At 32.9% G+C, this 20,973-nt stretch overlaps 1 protein-coding gene across 3 annotated transcripts in view; it reads left to right on the top strand.

Moving 5' to 3' along the window:
- The window catches only part of LOC125063140, a 64,127-nt gene extending 43,154 nt beyond the window's left edge, over positions 1–20,973 (top strand). For 2 of the 3 annotated variants that reach the window (XM_047669383.1, XM_047669384.1), the window contains exons 5-10: positions 13,014–13,135; positions 15,599–15,793; positions 16,778–17,032; positions 18,789–18,961; positions 19,775–19,983; positions 20,405–20,973. In XM_047669383.1, coding sequence (XP_047525339.1) covers positions 13,014–13,135; positions 15,599–15,793; positions 16,778–17,032; positions 18,789–18,961; positions 19,775–19,983; positions 20,405–20,544 — 1,094 coding nt within the window. In that variant the 3' untranslated portion in view covers positions 20,545–20,973. The remainder of the gene's footprint in view (positions 1–13,013; positions 13,136–15,598; positions 15,794–16,777; positions 17,033–18,788; positions 18,962–19,774; positions 19,984–20,404) is intronic. The other variant, XM_047669386.1, reaches the window with a different exon arrangement.

Consider the following 20,973-nt stretch of genomic DNA (forward strand, 5'->3'; position numbering starts at 1 on the left):
AAAGTTAAGTAATTAATATCGGCGTAATAATAATAGTTTTCAACAAAAAGCATTTCGGTCTTGACCGCGCAAGGCTATTGTAATGACATAAGATATTGCATCGCGGTCTTTAAAACGTAATTGAAACAAGGTACTTGGCATAGTATTTTGATTTCGGGTCATAACGTAATGCCTTTCAAAAGCTCCGAACCGGATTTCGATATTCCGGGTCGAAAGAAGTGCTTAACTATCTCCTACAACCTTATTCGTCAACATACATTACAATATAAGACTGACGTACTTGCCAATATAAAAATAAAATATGTGGAAATGTGCCTTCTGGCAATTAAAATTATTTACCAGCAAATTACCAGTAAGTTGCACGGAATTCTTTTAAAATTCATAGAGTCTGGCTAATAAAAGAAGATAACGAAAAAGCGCGGGAAATTCAAAAAAAATTATTGTGGTATCCCTAAAAGTTTGTTATTTTTTGTGGATTAAACTTAGTTGATACTTGATTTTATTTTATTATTTTGTACATTGATAGTAACTGTATTTCTATAATATTAAACCAAAAGTAAGCCATTCTCTTATCTCATGTTTGCGATTCGGTGTCGTAGGGGCTTTAGCTCTAAATCAGTGAGCTTACCAATAGTTCTGACTATTGCATCTTTTCCTTCTACATCCTCCAGATTTCCTGCGAAAGAAACGAAATATTCTATCAAATAAAACAAAGTTTAGGCTATTATACCTGTTAACTATTCGGAAAAAATTTATAATAGAAATAAAAATGAGTAATTGCATGAAGTATCAAGACAATAAATGATACTAACCTAAGAAATTCAATGACATTCTGTGTTGCCATCCGAAAGTTTTCAAATAATTTAATTATCTTTCATTAGCCAGACTCTATAAACTAATATTGTTACAAGGATATGAATCTCAATCGCACTGTGTCCGCTATAAATATGAAGGCCACGAGTCACAAGTCAGAAACGTTGACGTTATGGTGACCTTATAAAGCTGCATAACTAATAATACTTATCAAAGGTCGCTTAAGTTATAATAAAGTCGGATATTTGTACAAAAAACGGCTTTACTATCGTAACAAAAAATTCGAATAAAACAAAATATAATCTGTGGTTTACCCGAGTAATACGCACCTTTAAACACTTCATTCTGTACTTCATATGAGGCAGCAACTTCTCGCACGAGTACTGAAAAGCATTTCAAACGTCAAATTATTATAAGTTACTATCGGCCCCCGCGAACTTCGTTCGAATAAAAACTGGGTTTAAGGTTTTTCCTTGCAGTTTTTGTCTCGATAAAAACCTTTCTACGCAACAACCGTACCATTTCTTAAAACGCCGGCAACGCACCCTCGAGCCTTCTGGCAGTCTGAGTGTCTATGAGCGCTGGTATCACTTAACATTAAAAAAAAAATTGCCTCCTGTTGTATAAAAAGTGTAATAAAGAATTTTTCTCTACTTCTAAAAATTTAATATATTTAATGCAAGTGGTAAAATGTATCGTAATTTTAAACTCGAGAAAGTTATCTTAGTTAAAAGCATTAACAATGACCAACCGTTTAATTACAGATAGTTAAAATGTGAAAGTACGATGTCGTATAATTTGTATTTCCCACACTTAAAAACTTATTCATCTTTTTACAATCAATTGTGCGATGTCTTAATGATATTAAATACCTTCATTGTACAATTTGCATTATGAGAACCAATAAGCTATTCACGATTTGTGCAGCTGATGCAGTTTAGAAATTCAAGGCATACTTTGTTAGTGAGAGCTAGTTTTGTCTGACATATATGTATGTTATCAATATTGAACTACTATTTAATAATATTTGACGACATACTGTTAATACATACATAGATATACATATACGGCCGTTACTGAAAGTCGTGCACTGATCTAATTGATAGTCTTCTGTTAAAAGTATTTGCTACAAAATGACTTAACAATAATGTGTTTGAGTGGAATGTATGAGCATCCAGTATTTAGGCGTGGTCGTCGAAAGTTAGTATCTAATCTTTTGCACACACATCAAACTTCGAAAACTCGGAAGAATTTCTTTAATGATAAGAGACTTTTAAAGTGGTTCAGAGGCTAGATAGTAATGTGCCTACTATCTAGCCTAGAACCAGTTTAAAATCTCAAGTAGGTACTCACTAGACGAATGCCCGCATCCGCTCACATATGGGCCATCATTATACCATCGATCAAGTCATGAAATTAGTGTAAACAGTAGTGCAACAAGAAATATGAGTGTCAATAGTCGCTCAATTGAGACATGTCAAGTTTCTTGCAAAATTGTCGAAATGTCAACGGTGCGCAATTCATAGGATAGAAAGGTCGACGATACATACTCATGTAATCAATCATAACAATTGCGCTGATGTTAAGTTATTGAATGAAAATCTATAATAAATAACAGTACCGTAGTGAAATACCCAATACCTTTCAAAATGAAAAATCTGTCACTGACAATTTACATACGTAAATAAGTCAATTGTCAAGAATCATGTGTCTGAAATTTGTGTAACCTCCAAGAAATATAGCAAATATGTCAAAGGACATGAGAGTTTTAAAACAAAGACGAAACGATAGCGCATTTGTAAGCCAATCACGGACCCGCGATAGGATTCGTCTTTCCACCTTTCAACCAATCAAACATAGTATTAAAACTAGGTAAAAGCTCGGGTAAGAACAGATTTATCGAGGTCGACTAGAGGAGGCTGTCCATATGACGTAATACGGATGAGTTCATTCCGTAACGGATTGACTTCCTAGCTTATATTTTGTGAGGTTCTTATAAACATTTTTTTTAATAATGCAAGCGATAGATATTTCAATCTCAACTTCAATGTAAAGTATTACGCTTCCAAAGTCAGCACAGCACAGGCGTAGGTATAGTACATACAATTTAGTATTATTTATTTATTATGAGATGGCACACTAACGAAACTCATTCACACACAACATACAAAAAACACAATACTATAACATAAATGCAATATTTGCATCAATGACAAGTGTGCGCAACATTCAAAGGGAACACATTACAATTAAGTATTAAAGAGAAAAAAAATTACAATAAATTACATTAAAAAATACAAATATTAAATCAAATATGTATTTTAAAAAATGAATATTAATTAATGGCAATATATTATTTTGTGGAAGGCTCAGAATGACCTGTTTCCTTTAACTTTTTTAATGAAATATGACACTATGGCCCGTACGGGCACTGGACGTTCAATTCTATGCTACTAGATTGTCTATTCTCAAGTCATACAGATTCTTTCTACCACAAAGCGTGTCATTAACCTTATCTCAGTAAATTTTCTAGTCAAACACTGGAGCATACTTGTGCAACTGTTTCACTTTTGCTACCTTAACCTGTTCTGTATTGCTTTCCGGTTACATTATGTTTGTTCACGTATATCACATTTACATGTTAAATATTAAACAATCTTTGCAGAAGTAATGTCCTTAAATAATTTCATGTATTTATAATCTGTACTACTGTACAGTATCTACTCAAATTTGAGAAACAGACTCAAATCTGCAAATACTAATTAGTCTGTACTGTTACCTGTCGAAGCTTGTGCTATAAAAAACAGTAGAATTCAAATATGGAACACGAAGTTACAAGTTCAAATTGCATATCATTTCTACGTGCCTTGCATATAATTTTATAAATTGTACGACAGTGCATTACGTAAATTACAAAAGCAATTAAAAATGGCTGCAGATTGTTCAACTTTCTATCGTCATGGGAAACACGAATGCAGACACGTCTAGATGACTTTCTCGAGTCATATCCAGTCTGGTATACCATTAAAAATTATGTTTCTTTGTTTCTTACTTTCTAAGTACCTTTTCAGGGCTAGGAGGAAAATGTAAGTTGATCTCTAAAATCACCGATGCGATGTTGCTTAAAACAATGTTGATATGATTATGTTGATATGTGATTATGTTACACCTAACTACTTGTTTTTTAGGCATGCAATAATTGTAATGTTAATAATAAACGTTATAAGAACAACAGGATTCGCAACCTAACCTTGTTCAAATTGTCATTAGAACCGGTTCAGTTTTGACCGTGTGTTTTACGATTTACTTTGAAAAGAAATGTGGTCTAAAACCTGTTATACAAGTTTTATTAATATAAAAAATATCCAAAAAAATTATTATGTGCGCGAATTTATAAAAAGGTTTGTAATGTATTTGCTGGCCGTAAAATGCAATATTGTGAAGAGGCTAATAAACTTTATTATTATTATTTATGGTTCGCACTTCTGTTTTACTTTTAGCTGTCTAGTTGCCTGGAAGACATAGCTGAGTTGTTGGCTTTATGTTTTTTGTTTATTTGTGTGAAATGTGTAAATAGGTAAAGAATAACACTAAATTTACACTAACCAGTGCAGCGTAGAACGGACCATTTATATATTGTGTATTGCAATCACATTTGTCAGTATTAAATAAACTGTAATAATAACATCTGTGTAACGACATATACGAAATATGTTCACCCTCTAATTCCTTAGCAGGTAATTTAGCGTGACATTTATACTTCGAAGTTTCAATTATTTACGCCACATTCCTTTTAGTACAGTTAGTTTGTACTTTGTGATGAAATTGCAAAGAATCGTTCGTAATATAAAGAATTTATGAAACCCATTAAGTGCGTTCGTTAGCCTACGATTAAAGTGCGTAGACTTACACTCGGACGTACATTTCTCGTTTCCGTCTTCCTGATACAATTATATACATAACTAGCGGACCCGACAGACGTTGTCCTGTCTTAACTATGAATATTGATTTCAAATTGGTATAATTAATTAAAAAATATTTCAGAAACAAAGTGTTTATTATTATAATGCTTTATGTTCTACAACATTCTTTGTTTGTTTTTCTGGCTCGCATATTATTATATTATCAATATAATAACTCCGATCGAAGCATTTATTTTAAACGATATTCATTTTTCTTACATCCTCTTTGACAATATTTGCAGCACGCATTCTGTCTATGTTATTTCAAACGCCATAAGGTTACATCAAAAAGTTCGAATTGTATGGTGGTTAAGTATTCTTAAATTTTCTAATTTTCCGCGCAATTTTTTTCTTTTATAAGAACCTTCTCCTGACAATTACAAACACAACAAAAAAAATCACACAAATCGGTCAAGCCGTTTTCATGTTATGTCGTGACAACGGAAAACGGGTTTCATTTTTATATAAATAGATAATGTATTTGTTGTTTTAAGTAAGATAACTAGCAATTGTTTGCATCAATGGTTCATCATATGGCTTATAGGTAAATTATGTTTCGTATCGTTACATAAACTTTAAAAAGAGATCAATGAAAATATTGGGTTACTGTAGAATAATATAGGATCCACGTGATAGGTTCGGACTTCCGTTTAGTTCCGAATACAGCCACAGAGCGCTGCTCAAGCTTAGTTTCTATATACTAAATGTCGATTTTACCTATGAAAATGTTTGGCTCATGGTCGAAATAAAGTCGTTGCCTACAACTCGTACAATTTAAGTATTGTCGTTACTGCATGCGGGAATATTTTTTAAATACATCGTAGATCCTTTATAATTTTTAATTCCTGACTGTTTTACATTAGCATGCATCATAATCACATCATTGCATGATCTATTACACTTATTGCCGAGTAATTCATGCAAAAATGTATGAAATCATTTTCCTAACAATTCCTTACTTTGATATAACGTCACTTTTGTTACGTCTTTTAAAAATAGAATACAACGTTTTGCAAACTCAGATCTAGTGAAATTTAACTCACGTTTTTGTCGGAGATTATATATGTTGCGTGGTTAAAGTATCAAGTTTGACCGAGTTTACCTGACTTAGCGATCTTGGAGCACGTAGGTAGATTGCACAATATTTGGCCAATACAGGCTCTAGGTCTAACCGGAATAAGATAACATTTTTATTGATCAATCACTCCCACCTTGTATTAAAATATGTTGCGATAGATTTAAAATATACTTTTGAACACTTTTTAGTGGCTTTAGCATAAACATAGTATACTCTTACATACATCTACATCTCTTATTCATAAAAACTAAATCGGTCTCGTTCTTTTAACCAAAGTCTACTCTTTCATCTCTTCTTGTCAAATTGTTACCTTGATGAAACGTTGTTTGAAAGAGACAGGAGCGCTTTAATAAAAAAACAATAAAATTGGTCGGATATAGTTTTATAAATAAGGAGAATTGTATTTATATTGTTTCACAATATTTTAATATTATAAATTGAAATTATTGCAACAAATCTACGGATGAAATACGGATCTGGTGGCCCTGGGATCATACAATCATTTCGGATTAAAACACATAGTACGCGAAAGTGAAAACCTAAAGAAAATAAACGCAGAAATGTGTAAACATTACAGTATGAATTAAGCATTTTATTACTAATAAAGTAGGAAATCTTTATTTATAAGATAATAGCCATACATGCTGTATGTGGGGCAATCTCTTTTCTAAAATATGCTCTAATACTTTTTTATATACAATTTGTCTCTGGTATTCAACGTCTCTGTTCAGTTTCGTATAAACAAGCCAATGCAGCTGTGCAGAGCTGCGTAACAGTGATCTGTGCGTGAATTGCGCTCATTATTGTGTCACCTCGCAGTTTCAAAATTATACGCATACCGCAAGTCACGTGGGTCGTGTTTTAGGATAATAATAATAAAATAAACCAGTGGCGCTACAACCCTATATTGGCCTCAGATTGCATTCTTTTGTTTGAATAGGCTAGTAGGTAATTAGTCTTTTGTTTTTGGGTTTATGACAATCAGGTTATGACTCCCACTATGTTTTTCTTTTACCGTAGTCTAATTGCATACATAGCATGGAGTTTTCATTGTTGCACAGTCGCGATTCAAACACACGATATAGGGATGAAGGTTGACGCTTAAGCAACTAGGCCAACACTGATTTTTAAGATATCCCTTAAAGTTAGGTATATTGGAAATTTACAGTACAACATGGTTGACCTATAATAATAAGAAAGTTCATATTAAACAAACGTTATTTGTTATTAATGTCAAAAGTAATGATGTAACTGTCAATAAGTTAGCGAATTTTAGGGTTAACGCAATGAGCGGCGCAGTAAGGGACTGAGCTAGCGCAATTGGATTGAGATTTGTATGAGATTAATTACAAAATATTTCACAACATGTTGTTACATTCTACATCGCAGAAGACATTTGTGGAACAGTAACAATTAAAATGTCGTTAAGTTTACAAACACGGTGAATGTATAATACTTGTCTACCGTTAAGGAAATTCAACATTTGCGTAAGAGAGTAAGTAAGGGAATATTCAATTTTGTTTGTAATGAACCTTTTTAGTTGTATACATATATTCTATATATTTTAAAACAAATACGTCACATTAACTAGTAAACACTATATATATGTAGATTTACAATAACCTGCTAGGTATAGGCAGGTTATTGTAAACACATAAAATCAAACATAAACTAATAATAATAAAATAATATACATTGAAATTTGAAACGAAACTTAACATAAACTAAAATATATCATTAAAAGGAGTCCCTTTAGGCAAGGTTCCGAAGATACTGGCAGCGTTCCCCCTTTGAATTGCTAGACTAATTCTTTGTCCGAGGTAGCTGCCAGATCTTCGGTCTCCTGTGATGTCGACTAACCTTTTTGAAATTTCTTTAAAAAGCCTTAAAGCGCTAGGACCCCACGGACCAAGGGTCTCGACACCGAATGGGACAAAATCATATTCAGAGCCCAGACCCCTGTATTTGCAATATAAATAAATCAAACTATGTATATATATATATACTAACTCATTTATTACAATGATTTTGTCCGTAAATAATCACAAAAATGAGATATATTAGACTCGTACAACAAGTGTAGATAGTTCAAATTGTGGGTCACGGCCTCAATGATTGATTGAATATCACATTAGCGAGAGTTGAAACTGTGAGACTTGCAAAACAATGACTAGTTACTAGTTAGTAATCCGCGTAATCTATTGACAAACAATAAGGATTGATGTAGGTAGATGGCGCTTAAGTAAACTAACGTAGAACGTTGACTCGTGGTCAATTGTCAAAGCTATGGCTAGTCTTTAGGGAATTCTATTTTCAAATTCGAATTTTGATTACTTTATTTTTAAATACGCCATAGGTTATGGTTCACGCGAATTATATTGTTTTAAGCTGTGACGACGTTAGTTTTTAAGATGTATTATTATTATTACTAAGTAGGTTGATAACGTATTTTATATAAATATTGGAAATACCAATTCGACTTAGGGTCCTTCTTCCTACCGTCCTTAGGTAAAGAGCGTACCAAGTCTTGAATGCCGCCAACGCACTTGCGAGCCCTCTGTCATCGAGTGTCCATATCACTTAACTTCAGGTGAGCCTTCTGGACGTTTGGCCCTGTTCTATATAAAAAAAACAAGTTGCATGTAAAATAAAACATTTAATGAGGAATGTTGAAACAATAAAAGGCGAAAGATAATCCTGAATATGATGAATTCGGATGTAAACAACCCTGTTTGCAGCAATTGATATATGAACGTGACTCATGTTCATGAACAACACTGACACCTGCGGTTAACCATACGCAACAATTGTTTTTAGTATAACACAGTTTGGACTTTTTGTATCTGTGTTTGAAATCCCACTGAAGGAGACAAGACCTTGTTGATTTACATAATTAAATTCTCCACATAGGAAGTTAATTTAAATATATTAAGGTAACAAGTTTGACCAAGGTCGAAGTTTTACTAGTTAATTGATAATTTATTACTTTTTCCCTTTGACTTTAATGTGTAATATATCACTGTTTCTCACTCAATAGACGCGATAATAACACAAAGCTATAGCGCCGTATAAAACCACTGAATGCATTCCATAGAAAATACCACTCGTTTGATTGACTTGGAATCGGAAAGATTAGACTTTTATTTGTCTTAATTATATGCAGATAGGACATAATTTTTGCCGTTGACTTAGTCCCTCAAGATAAGAGTGTAATTCTCATAGGCCGGCTACGCGCTCTTGAGCCCTCTGGCATATAGAGTTTCCATATTACTTAACATCAAATGAGCCTCCTGCCCGTTTTTACCCTATTTTATTTAAAAAAGCATGCTTTAGCGACCTATTAAATTTAATAATGATTTAATGAAGACGCTTTAGATTTGACGATAAAAAATTGACGGTATTGGAATTGTTCGAATTTGGCCATGAGAACCTTCACGACACTGTTGCCTCCCTATTTAGTATCAATAGCAAAATGTATACAAGATATTGTAAAGTAATTCTATCTCTCGATACTTGTTTGTTGCACAACCGTGTGTATTTAGTGTTGTAATTATTGACCATGACATAGTTAATTCTAACCTAAAACAGTGCCTATTGTGTGCGAATCTGTTTTTCTTATTGTACCCAAAGTACACTTTATACGTCAAAACGCATTTAAAAACCACGGTCCAACTATCTGAAATGTGTCTATTCTTTTGTCAAAAGTGAATACAATTCTAAATGTATTATGTTAAAATATTCTCGAATCCTGGTGTATAATACATTGATGAAACTGTCATCTAACATTGATCTTTGCACCCATGACCTATACAATTAATCTCGTTTGTCAGCAATCTTACTGTAGATTTAAATTACAGATAAAAAATATCTTTGGTACTTAACATGAAAAGCCACATTCGTTATTATTATTATATTACCTAATAAACATTTGTAGCATAGCATATTAAATAGCTATTATTATTTAAAAATAAAACACATACGCAAAGACCTTGTATCTGAGTTTCAATCAAAATTAATATTTTCAGTTGTACGCAAAAACATTCAGAAAAACAATTTCAAGGAGGCTTAGAAGGAAGAAGCGTAATTCAAATATATTATCTTATTTTCTTGTTTAAGTTTTGCGTGCACTAATGCTAATGGAATTGTGTATTGTGTCAAGAATTAATCGCTACGTTATTTAATTTATCCTTCACAAGTTCACTAGATTGTTCGTGTACAGTAATTAATTGGAACTGGTTTAAACTTATATGTTTTCATATGTTCAGCTTCTAAGGACGTTATCAACGTGTTTACTAAATGTAAAAGGCGTATTCTAGATGGACGTTCTTAATATTGCGTAATCTTTTTATTTTAAATATTTGAACAACTATATTATATGTCATTTAATATTCATTAATATACATGCTCCAAGCCTTCGTTATTTAATGTACAAACCGGTTGAAAAACCTTTAGTCTAATGCCAGCCGGCGGGGCTGATGTTAATACATAATTGAATTCTATTATTAGTGTGGTGCATAAAAACTTTAAAATGAGTTTAGACGGTGTAAGCGAAAGTGACAATTATAGAAGTGAACCGGATGTCAGTTGCTGGAATTGTTTTTCATCTGAAGATGGTGACAAGGAGGTCAGTGTTCAACCGATCCCTCTGCCAAAGATTAGAGAAGAGCAGAGGGAAAAACTAAAGTTGTACTCTTTTTTGGCAGCCGAAATAAGCAGACCAAAGGTTGTATCATTAAAGCAAAAAGTTGGGGATCATTATGGTGTGACCAAAAAAATTGACGAAAAATTTGGGAAAAAAGCCGACCCTGTAAAATATAAACAAGTGGCAGAAAAACATTTCGAAAAGGATAAAAACACTAAATCTTTTGATGGAAAAACTAAACAACCCGAAACGAAAGTAAAAAGTAGCATTTTAAGAAGTATGGATTCACAAGAAATATTAAGAAAAAAATTATCTTTACAAAAACAAAAGGCTATTGAGTCCCATTCTACTGCGGCAGCTAAGGTGAGTCTTGCTATGGCGAGAAACAGACTCAATCAGTCACGAAGCGAAAAGAATTTGCAACCTGTGAAACCAATTAAACGAAAAATTATAGCTCAAATTGATAGAACGCCTAGTTCTTCTTCTGCAGAAGATGTTACAAAGTATAGATCATCTCAATCATTCGATTCTTCGGGAGCATCTGCCAATATTAAATCTTCTATAGAAAATAAATACCCTGATGTTGAAACTATAAGTAATTCATCATTATTGTCGTTAAGTAGAAGCCAGTCTCCTGCATCACTGAAACACATATTAGACACTTCTAAAGACTCCAGACTGGATGATAGCAGTTTTAGCACAAGTAAAGATAAAGAATCTGACGAAGTTAAAGTTTTACATAAAGTTCAGATCGAGACATCTACTCCGAAGGAAAATACATCTTCTGTATCATCAGATTATGAGCAAGAAAAAGTAATAAAGTCTTCAAATATTGAAAGCAGTTTAAGTAATGATAACGAAGAATTAGCCTTAAAAGAAAAAGCAGATAATACAAGTTCCAATGGCTCTGAATCAGGATATGCTGGGTCAGTAGCTACAGTTCAAGATGTAGCAGAAAATGAAGAAAATAACGTTGAAAAACTGACGGAAGATCTTCAAAAGTTAAGCATTCGAGAACAATTTAAAACATCTCTTCCGGCTCTTAATAAAGTGGAAAAGAAAATATTGAAAATGCCTTCATCTTCAGTTGGAGGAGACATGAATCTTGTCCATAAAAAATCACCTAAATCAATAAGATGGAGTACAGCGACGTTGCCAGCTCGGGCTTACAGTGTAGAAGGTACCTAGTAATATTCTTTATTTTAAATAGTTTTTTCTCGTAATTTGATTGTGACTTGCAAAAAAGTGTGAACAAAATCCTTCTCCACATATAATAATAAAAAAATAGTTATGTCCCGCTGTAGTCGTGCACATCGTGTTAATTAACGTAATTGCTCAGGATATACCTCGATAGCCTGGTTTATTGGTGGCTGACTAGTCATATGGTAATATTGGTAGCATTGTGCACTGGACTCTGTACGCAACAGGAAATGTACGACGCACGGGAAATGTGATAACTTGTAAAAAATACTAAAAATAAATGTTATATCGTTTTGGACGCGTGTCACAGTAGAATTTTAACAATGGCTTTAATTACTACGCCACACCCGGGTTACACTTCAATACGAAGAACTATACCGAATTCAAATGTCTCGATAAATCATTATGAACCAGTGAATATTTACAATAATATTACAAGTGAATATATAGATCCAAATAAGAAAACATGTTTTCAAAAGTGTTTTGAGTGCTGTTTTCCTTGCTGTACATCTAGTTATCAAGTGTATGAGTCTCCTTTAGATGATCCGAATTCGTCTTTAGTCGGCCATGTGAAAAAAAGTTATACTCTTAAAAGGAACGTAAGCAACACTTCACCACAACCGAGCATAAAAATAACTAAAATTAACGATGGTGAAACAATATCTTTGAAATCAACTACAAAATTATTGTTGTCATCGGAACAAGACGCTAGTCACGGGCCCTCCAAAGAGAAACAATCTACTGAACTCAGTGTTTCAGAATCTAGAAATGACTCAGGAAACAACAGCAATTGCAGTACCATTCGCACTGGTGAGAAAGCTTCATTCATTCGCGAAATTCTGGCGTATCGTGATTCGTTTTTAAAATCATTGGAGTGGTGTGACAATTCCCTTACGAGGGGCAAAAAGTGTCGATACATAAAACGTGATGAGTGGCTTGAATTGCAGACGGATGGTACCAAGAAATCTGTTTTCATTTCACAGTGCACGCATGCACATTACTTAGAACTAAACAACAGCTCCACGTCAATTTGTTTAGCAATGTTTTATTTGCCTTTTTACAAAGCACCTTCACACAATTACTCTAATTCGAACATTTTTTTTCTAACATCACCGCATATTTAAACAAAGATAAATAATTAAACGTAAATAACTATGAATACATTTAAATATATTGCATATTTATAAATACTAAACAAAGGATCGATTGCACGCCATACGATATTATACTTAACCGATAAAATTATTTTTATGCGAGAAGTCTTAATTTGCATGAACTGAACTCTTAATACAAACGGTAACGCTGTTATTTGTTTCAGATGAAGTATACATGTCGGATAACCTGTCCCCTGGCCATGCAACCCTGCCAAGAAGGTCCAGCTCACCCTTGCCACATGATGCTGACAGAGACAGGTTTTCACTCAACAGGAGTGGACTACAGGTATGCAAATATAAAAGCAGGTAAAATCCTTTCTAAATTTGTCGCCAAAAGGTCAATTCAAGATAAGTCTCGAGAGCCAAGCATGGCCCTTAAAAACTTACACAGTCTATTTACTCACACACTGATTTAATTTAAATTATGTTATGGCTGTGTTAAAAAATAATGAGATACCTATTCTTCACTTCCAACTCCCTTATAAGTATAGCTAAATTCATTTAATTGCAACAAAATAACTAAAATTCTGTCTCCTATTAAATTGTGTTAGTGATTGATAAAAAGACCGCTATTACACGGAATTTAGCTTAAATATAACAGATAATTTGTTCATACATAAGAAATCCTTATTTCTTGATATAATGTCAATCATTCCATTCTATTATTTATATATTTTTAGATATAATCGTCTTTGGCGTAGGGAATCTTTGTTGCCATATTGCGAATAACTGTAATCGTTAGGTATTGTTTTTGAAACCTCGCAGTGGCCATTGTATTGTATTAGGGGCAATGTCTTACGCCATGGCCTGCGAATAACTGGGTTTGCAAAATGTCGGTCTGATGCGTATCCGAACGGTCTGTGGCGAATTCACGGAAATTCGTAAATTTAAAATAACTTTGTATCTATTACCAAACAATAATTGTCTATGCTATTACCATAGATTATTTTATTGTCTCCGTTTATGTTTTGCGCAATGATTATCTGTGGGAATGTTTCAAAGATTTATAAATTTTAACATACAAAAACCGCGTTTTTTAATAACTAATTATATTTAAACAAAAATAATTGGACTTAAATATTAATTGTTGTTTTAATTATTAATTAAAATTTAAGATAAACTTTGTTTATACGGAATACTAATGATTAGCACAGAGCTTAATACGACGTAATTCTAATCAATGTCATTGGATTTAATTACACTTATTTTATACGTTCTAAAAGAAATCCAGAAGTCCATAAGTCCATAGTTCATGCTATATCTCGTCTCTGGAACTCACCCTTAGTATAACCCCGTATGTCAGACGTATGGGATTTTAGGGAACATAGTTCGTGCTTAGTCTCGTTTCTGGATGAATCCAGTTATCCGTAATATTTAAATTGATTTGATTTTTAACACGTACCATAGTCTTTGAATAATTTTATAGCATATATATATATATTATATTAACAAGTATGAAAAACCAACTTGATTTCCGCATAACTAAATACGACATTAGTGTTACGTAACGTCGTTAAAGTTAGTTTATATTCTTGTTATAAGTTCATATTACTTTTCAAATAAATCGGTCAATGCCAGTCCCCGATTACCCCGAAGACTTGAGATGTGACCAGTGTTTAAATTTTTATGAGGATTAAATTATTTAAAACGTAATGTAAAAATATAATATTATTTATTTTTTATGCATGGTAACCTCCTAACTTTATAATAACATGATTCCACTCCGATGTATATTGTGTTTGACAAGATACATCGGAGTGGTTACACAATTAATTATAATTATTACTTGTTAGTTTCGTTGTTTAGTTTTTAAATATCTGAAAGTTGTCTTGAACATTCGACTTAAAAAAGCAAGCCAAAAAATAATTATACATTCTATTAGTACTAATAATGGATCGTTTCCTTTTCGTAATACGTTTAAGACATAAATGTGTTTAAAAACCTCATTATACAGCAACATAAACAATGTATACAATTAAAAAATTAATATTATAGCAATTGACAATAACTGGTATCAAATGACGGTCAGGTGATAAACAAAAACCAATGCGGTATGCCAGATACAATACTGAATTTAGTCATTACAGTACAAGTGGGAGTTGATTAGTTGATTACCTTTCGCTGATTGGATTTTTAATATCTCCGTTGCGTGGCTACTAATGGTATTTATTAATTATTTTCTATAATAATCTTTAAGGTGCCTTTCCTAATTATTAGATGCAACGACGTTTAGTGAAAATTTTAAAGCATTTGCATGCACGCGTCAATGTCTTTACGGTCAATACCGACATTTAATACTATATTTTAATCGTGTGAAAAACTTGTCCTTATCACTCTTGTGTTACTTAACAAATGAATAAACGAGACAAAGCATGTCGTATTCAGGATTTTTACGAAGAAAACTGTGTCTAATAATTTTAAATCATCAGCCATAATATACATACTACATACCATCATTTTTTTTTTAAAGACAATTCACACCAATTGACCTAGTCCCATGCTAAGCTGGTGAAGCTTGTGTTATGGGTACTAGGCAACGAATATACATACATATTATAGATAGATAGACATATAAATACATATTTAAACACCCAAGACCTAAGCACAACACCAAATGCTCATCACATCGATGTTCGTCTCAGCCGGGGATCGAACCCGGGACCCATGGATTCGCAGTCAGGGGTACTAACCACTAGACCAATGAGTCGATTATATTATTGAAACTAAAGTCTAAAATATGTATTTCCAGAATCGTTCTGAATCCATGGCATCCGTCTACTCGGGTGCAGGGGAAGGTCTACGTGGAAGTGTGACTGTGAAAGGAGAAGTCCAGTTTTCACTTCTATACAACTACAGATTAGGTGCTTTGGAGGTTGGAGTGAAGAGATGTCGTGATCTCGCCCCCATAGATGTCAAACGGAACCGATCTGATCCTTATGTCAAGGTATGTTCGAAGTTTGAAAATATTAGTAAAACCCTATTTATTAATAAATAATAGTTTAAAAAAACTAAAAAACACGCTTTTAAAGCACATCAAACTAAAAAGTGAAAAATAATTCCTAACACTTTTTAGTTTGATGTGCTTTAAAAGCGTGTTTTTTATTTTTTTTAAACTATTATTTATTTTTTAATTTTTAGTTTATTTTTTTTTTATTTTTTTCATTTTTTTTTCGGATTATTGCATTGTCATCGATCTTTGACAGGTGCGCAAAGTTTGAATTAAATCTGTCCGTTAAAAGTGGGTCAAAATCGAGTCCAAAGGAGTCGGTTACATACATACAGGTGATGCTAATATAAAGCGTGTAAAAACGGCTACTTTTGTTTTGTGACTTAGTTGGTCAAGTATACATTTATATTTTATTACATTTTATTGGTGAAACAATACTTAATTCAGATCTGGTAACACAGTGGGTATTGTCATATGTAGCAATTATCATAGACAATAAGAAGAAAAAGTTCCCATCAGGTTGTATAATGTAGAATATTCAGTATTTGTTGCATTAGTTTAATAAAAATATTTTCTATATACCTGTCTCACACATGTGCTCCTATTAATAGATTGTGTCGACCGTATCATGATGAAAATTCTGACGAATATTGTTGAGCCAAGCTTTCGTCAACTTCCACTGTAAGGTCTTAACACGATGTTTATATTTTTAATGGACTTTTGTTATAATTCCGCGTAGTTATAATGAATTGCTATTTTAAATATATAAGTTTCCAAGTAATAATTTTTAATTATCATGTACTATGTTTGGAAATACAATAAATGTATTTAGATTATAATAATTTACATATAAATTTCGTGGACGATAAAACTAATCGGAGATGATAATACAAATGCGTCATCGACCAACATAAAAAGATCTTCTAAATAGATTTTAGTATTTTAGACCTATCAATCTAAATATTCCCCAACAACTTCCAGGTGTACTTGTTGCCGGACAAGTCGAAAGCTGGCAAGAGGAAGACGAAGGTGAAGAAGAACACCCTGAACCCCGTGTTCGAGGAGACCCTCTCGTTCGCCCAACCGCTCGCCTCGCTGTCCTCTCGGACACTGTGGCTGAGCGTGTGGCATGCGGACATGTTCGGCCGGAACGACTTCCTCGGGGAGGTCTCTCTGCCGCTGGCCGACGTCGTGTTCGACGACCCCGCGCCTATGTGGTACCGCCTGCATGAGAGGGTGAGTTACGGACGGCAAAAGGGCCCGAACGCTTATCAGAACCTATAGTAGAGTATAGCTGATTGTTCTCGTTATACTGTGTCATAACTGGCACAGTTCAAATTGTGCCTGCATAGTGTCGTTAAGGACAGGGCCGTCTTAAACTAGGCTGGGGCCATTGGGCACACAAGAATTTGGGGCCCTTTTGGGAAGTAAAACTATATATATAAAAGAAAGTCGTGTTTGTTACAACACTTATAACTCCAGAACGGCAGGACCGATTGCCATGGTTTGAATGAGGAGATGCATAACCATGCTTTGATCCTGATCAAAAGATGTTGGATATCAGAAAGTGCTTAACATGCAGTATCGCCATATTGACGCTAGAGAGAAGATGCCTAATGTGTAAAACTGCCATTCTTCTTTCGCAATGGCAAGCAATAAAACATTTCTGTATTTGCAAAAAAGTTGTATTAATGTAATACTTAACAATAATGAAATCCTAAAATAAGTTAAATTAAAGTAACAACGATATTATAAGGTTGTAGGGCGGAACGAAGTTAGCCCAGTTAGTTAGGTCAGCTAGTTATAATATAAAAAAATTACTAAGTATGACCATTTATTATAGGTCATCAAATACAGAATGATATATTATGTCATTAATGATATTAGAATGCGGCTGGTTTTTTGGTTACGATTACGATAACGGTTTCTTTTGAGATTCCTGTTGAGTATTCTATTATATCCTTATTAATTAGTACAGTAGAAAGAGGCGCATCGATATAATGGCGTAGTATATGCCTTGTAAATACCTTCTGATAAGATTACTGATTTGTGAAAGTGTAATGTGCCCGTCAAAAATGTTTTGAGAATAAATGCGTAAGAGAAATTGTCGGTCCTTCGGGGCCCCCTGAGAATGGAGGCCCTGGGCACGGGCCCCGTGTGCCCTTATGGTGAAGACGGTATTGACTTAAGGATAGAACAGCGTAGATGGTCGTGATTAGAACTAAAGCATGAACTTTTGAATAACATTGGTTTAAAAATCTAAAAATGACAGCAGAAAATATCTCTTGGTCTAAGATCCCGCTATACAACGACCTTCACCGAGATGCTTATTTAATGAAACTTATTTTATATATAATTTAATATGTCAATAAATATAATCCTTATGGGTTGCCTAGCAAATTTCAGTCCAGAGTACGTTTAATTAATTTAAAAAAAAATATTTTATTAAACATTTCACCGGTATGATTATTAGATAAATTATATACCAATCGAAAGTATGAAGCCCATAGAATATGCAAACGTTAGGTTGTTTTTAACCAATTAATTATTTATGTGTATATTTTTTATGTGACACTAAAGTATATATACATCTTTAGTATAAAAGAAGGTTATAGTGATACATATATAATACTACCCTGATTAAAAATATTGATTGAAAAAAGTTCAAAAAGTTTACTACATGCAAATTATAAAAAAAAAATTTTTTTTTAATATTAATTAAACATACTCTGGACTGAAATTTGCTAGGCAACCCATATGGATTATATTTATTGACATATTAAATTAAATATAAAATAAGTTTCATTAAATAAGCATCTCGGTGAAGGTCGTTGTATAGCGGGATCTTATACTATCTCGCTTTCCGTATCAACAATCAAGTATACAATTATTGTTCTATACTTTATGATTCGGTTTACCTCGCCTTAACGTAAGAGAATTAACAAGTTTATCATACAATAGTTGTTAGTTTTAAGTAATAATTTAATTTCAGACGGAACAGTTTGATGAACAGCAAGGCACCCGAGGTGACATCATCATAGGGTTGAAGTTTGAGTTACAAGATACTGCTGCAAGGGGCAAAGGAACTCTACATGTACTCGTAAAGGAAGCTAAGAATCTCGTAGCTACTAAACCCAGTGGACTGACAGATGTTTTTTGCAAAAGGTAACTTTTATTCGTAGTAACATTTTCTGTTGACAAATTGATAATAATTTTTGTACATAATACCTACTAATGAAATATTTTATTGGCATTCAGAAATAAGGAAAAAATTGAAATCTAGAAATGATTTTAAAACCAAATTTGCGAAATTGATAACACTTTGTAAAACTATTGACTGCGTGATATGTATAATCAATCGTATCTTTATTCTTTTAGCCGCTTAAAAAACAGGATTAATTGATGCTTACAAAAATACTTGTATGTAAATATTACAATTTTATCATAACCATTAGTATTTAGTATTATATTGACGATTCATTGATGCATATTATGTGCTATTGTGCCGTTGTAATCAGTATTTCATACTATACTCAAATTCATAATATAGTAGGAAGAAAATATTCATTGATGAAATTACTCAAGAAAACGCATTTAAAAATCTATTATAAAGAAAAGGCAATCTTTTAACCACAAAATCTTCAAAATGTTTAATGTTTTTAAAACGCATGTATTTTCTTTGAAATGTGTTGTTAAAGCAAAATACTTTATAATAAAGTAAATTTGTCATTGATTTGCAATTCCTCGATACACAAAATACATCAAGTATGTCAGTATATTTGCTATTTATTAGTGTTAATAAATATCTTTTCACAAGTCATGTTTTATTTCTAAATAAATTTGTACTCTCCATGTATATATTACCACGTAAAGAGAAACGCTTCCATAGCCTGTAGAACGAAACATTAATAAAGTATATATACGTACAACATTAATCCGTTTATAGAAAGTATTAGTTTTCAAACATTTTTTTTACAGCTATCTACTGCCAGAGCGTGGACGTCTTGCGAAACAAAAGACAGGCGTGGCGCGACGGACATTAAACCCACGATGGGAACACACCTTTACTTACCGCGGCCTCACTCTCCAGGATGTGGCCTCGCGGGCCCTGGAACTCAGTTTGTGGGACCGAGACCGGCTGGCCTCAAATGACTTCATGGGTGCTATTAGGCTCTCACTAGGAACAGGTTATTAAAAAACTTTTTTCCTCCATTTTTTCACGTTAGTATGGTAGCAAGTTTAATTAAATAATGCTATAATACATATTAGTTTAAAAGAGAGGCGAAAGAGGTTAAGACAGGTGCATATCTTAACAATATGGAACTCTCAATACTCTTAAAATTCGTTTAAAATTTAAACGAATATAACCGTTATTATAACTTTTATATTAAACTTTTATATTTAAACTTTAAATGAATATAACTATTCTACTCTATATAAAAGGTTTCTTTTCTAAAACAAAAATACTTTAAGTTCTAAATTAAATATTTAATTTATGTATTAACAAAGTCAACTATAATGTTATAACACGTTTTCTACAGACTCATATTTATATATAAAAAAATCAAAGTTTAGGTTTATCAATTTAAGGCATAAATTTCCTTACAGGAACCTACATGGGGGCAAGTGTTAACTGGATGGATAGCGTCGGTAAAGAAGTCAGTTTGTGGCAGACCATGATGCAGCGTCCTAACTTCTGGGTCGAAGGGTGCCTCCCTCTAAGACCACAGCTTAACAACAATAACTAATTCTCACTGCTAATGGAAATTGCCCTAATTGTCTATTTATAATACTGTAAACCAACGAATTCTAGGACCAAGATTTACTTAATACTCTTTCGGAGCAACTAAGTGCCAATTTACAATTTCTAATGCAAATTTCAATACATTCCGGCATTGCGATGCTTAGTTTAAACGCCTGCTAGATTAAGTTATAATTTACGCATTTAAAATAAGACTTGTACAAATTTGAAACACGAAATCGTCGTGGCTATTGTGATTTAATTATTTTACTAAAGCCTAGATTTTATTGTATGTTTGTGGACATTTTAGTGTTAAACTGTTTTATAACACGATAAGATTTATTTTAAGAAGGCAATTGTTTGTGCCTTTTATTTTATAAATACATCTATTTTTTAGAAAATAATGTAAAAGACGATTTAAATAAATATTTTTACT

Source organism: Pieris napi, chromosome 3 (assembly GCF_905475465.1).
Source record: "Pieris napi chromosome 3, ilPieNapi1.2, whole genome shotgun sequence".
Lineage (NCBI taxonomy): Eukaryota > Metazoa > Arthropoda > Insecta > Lepidoptera > Pieridae > Pieris > Pieris napi.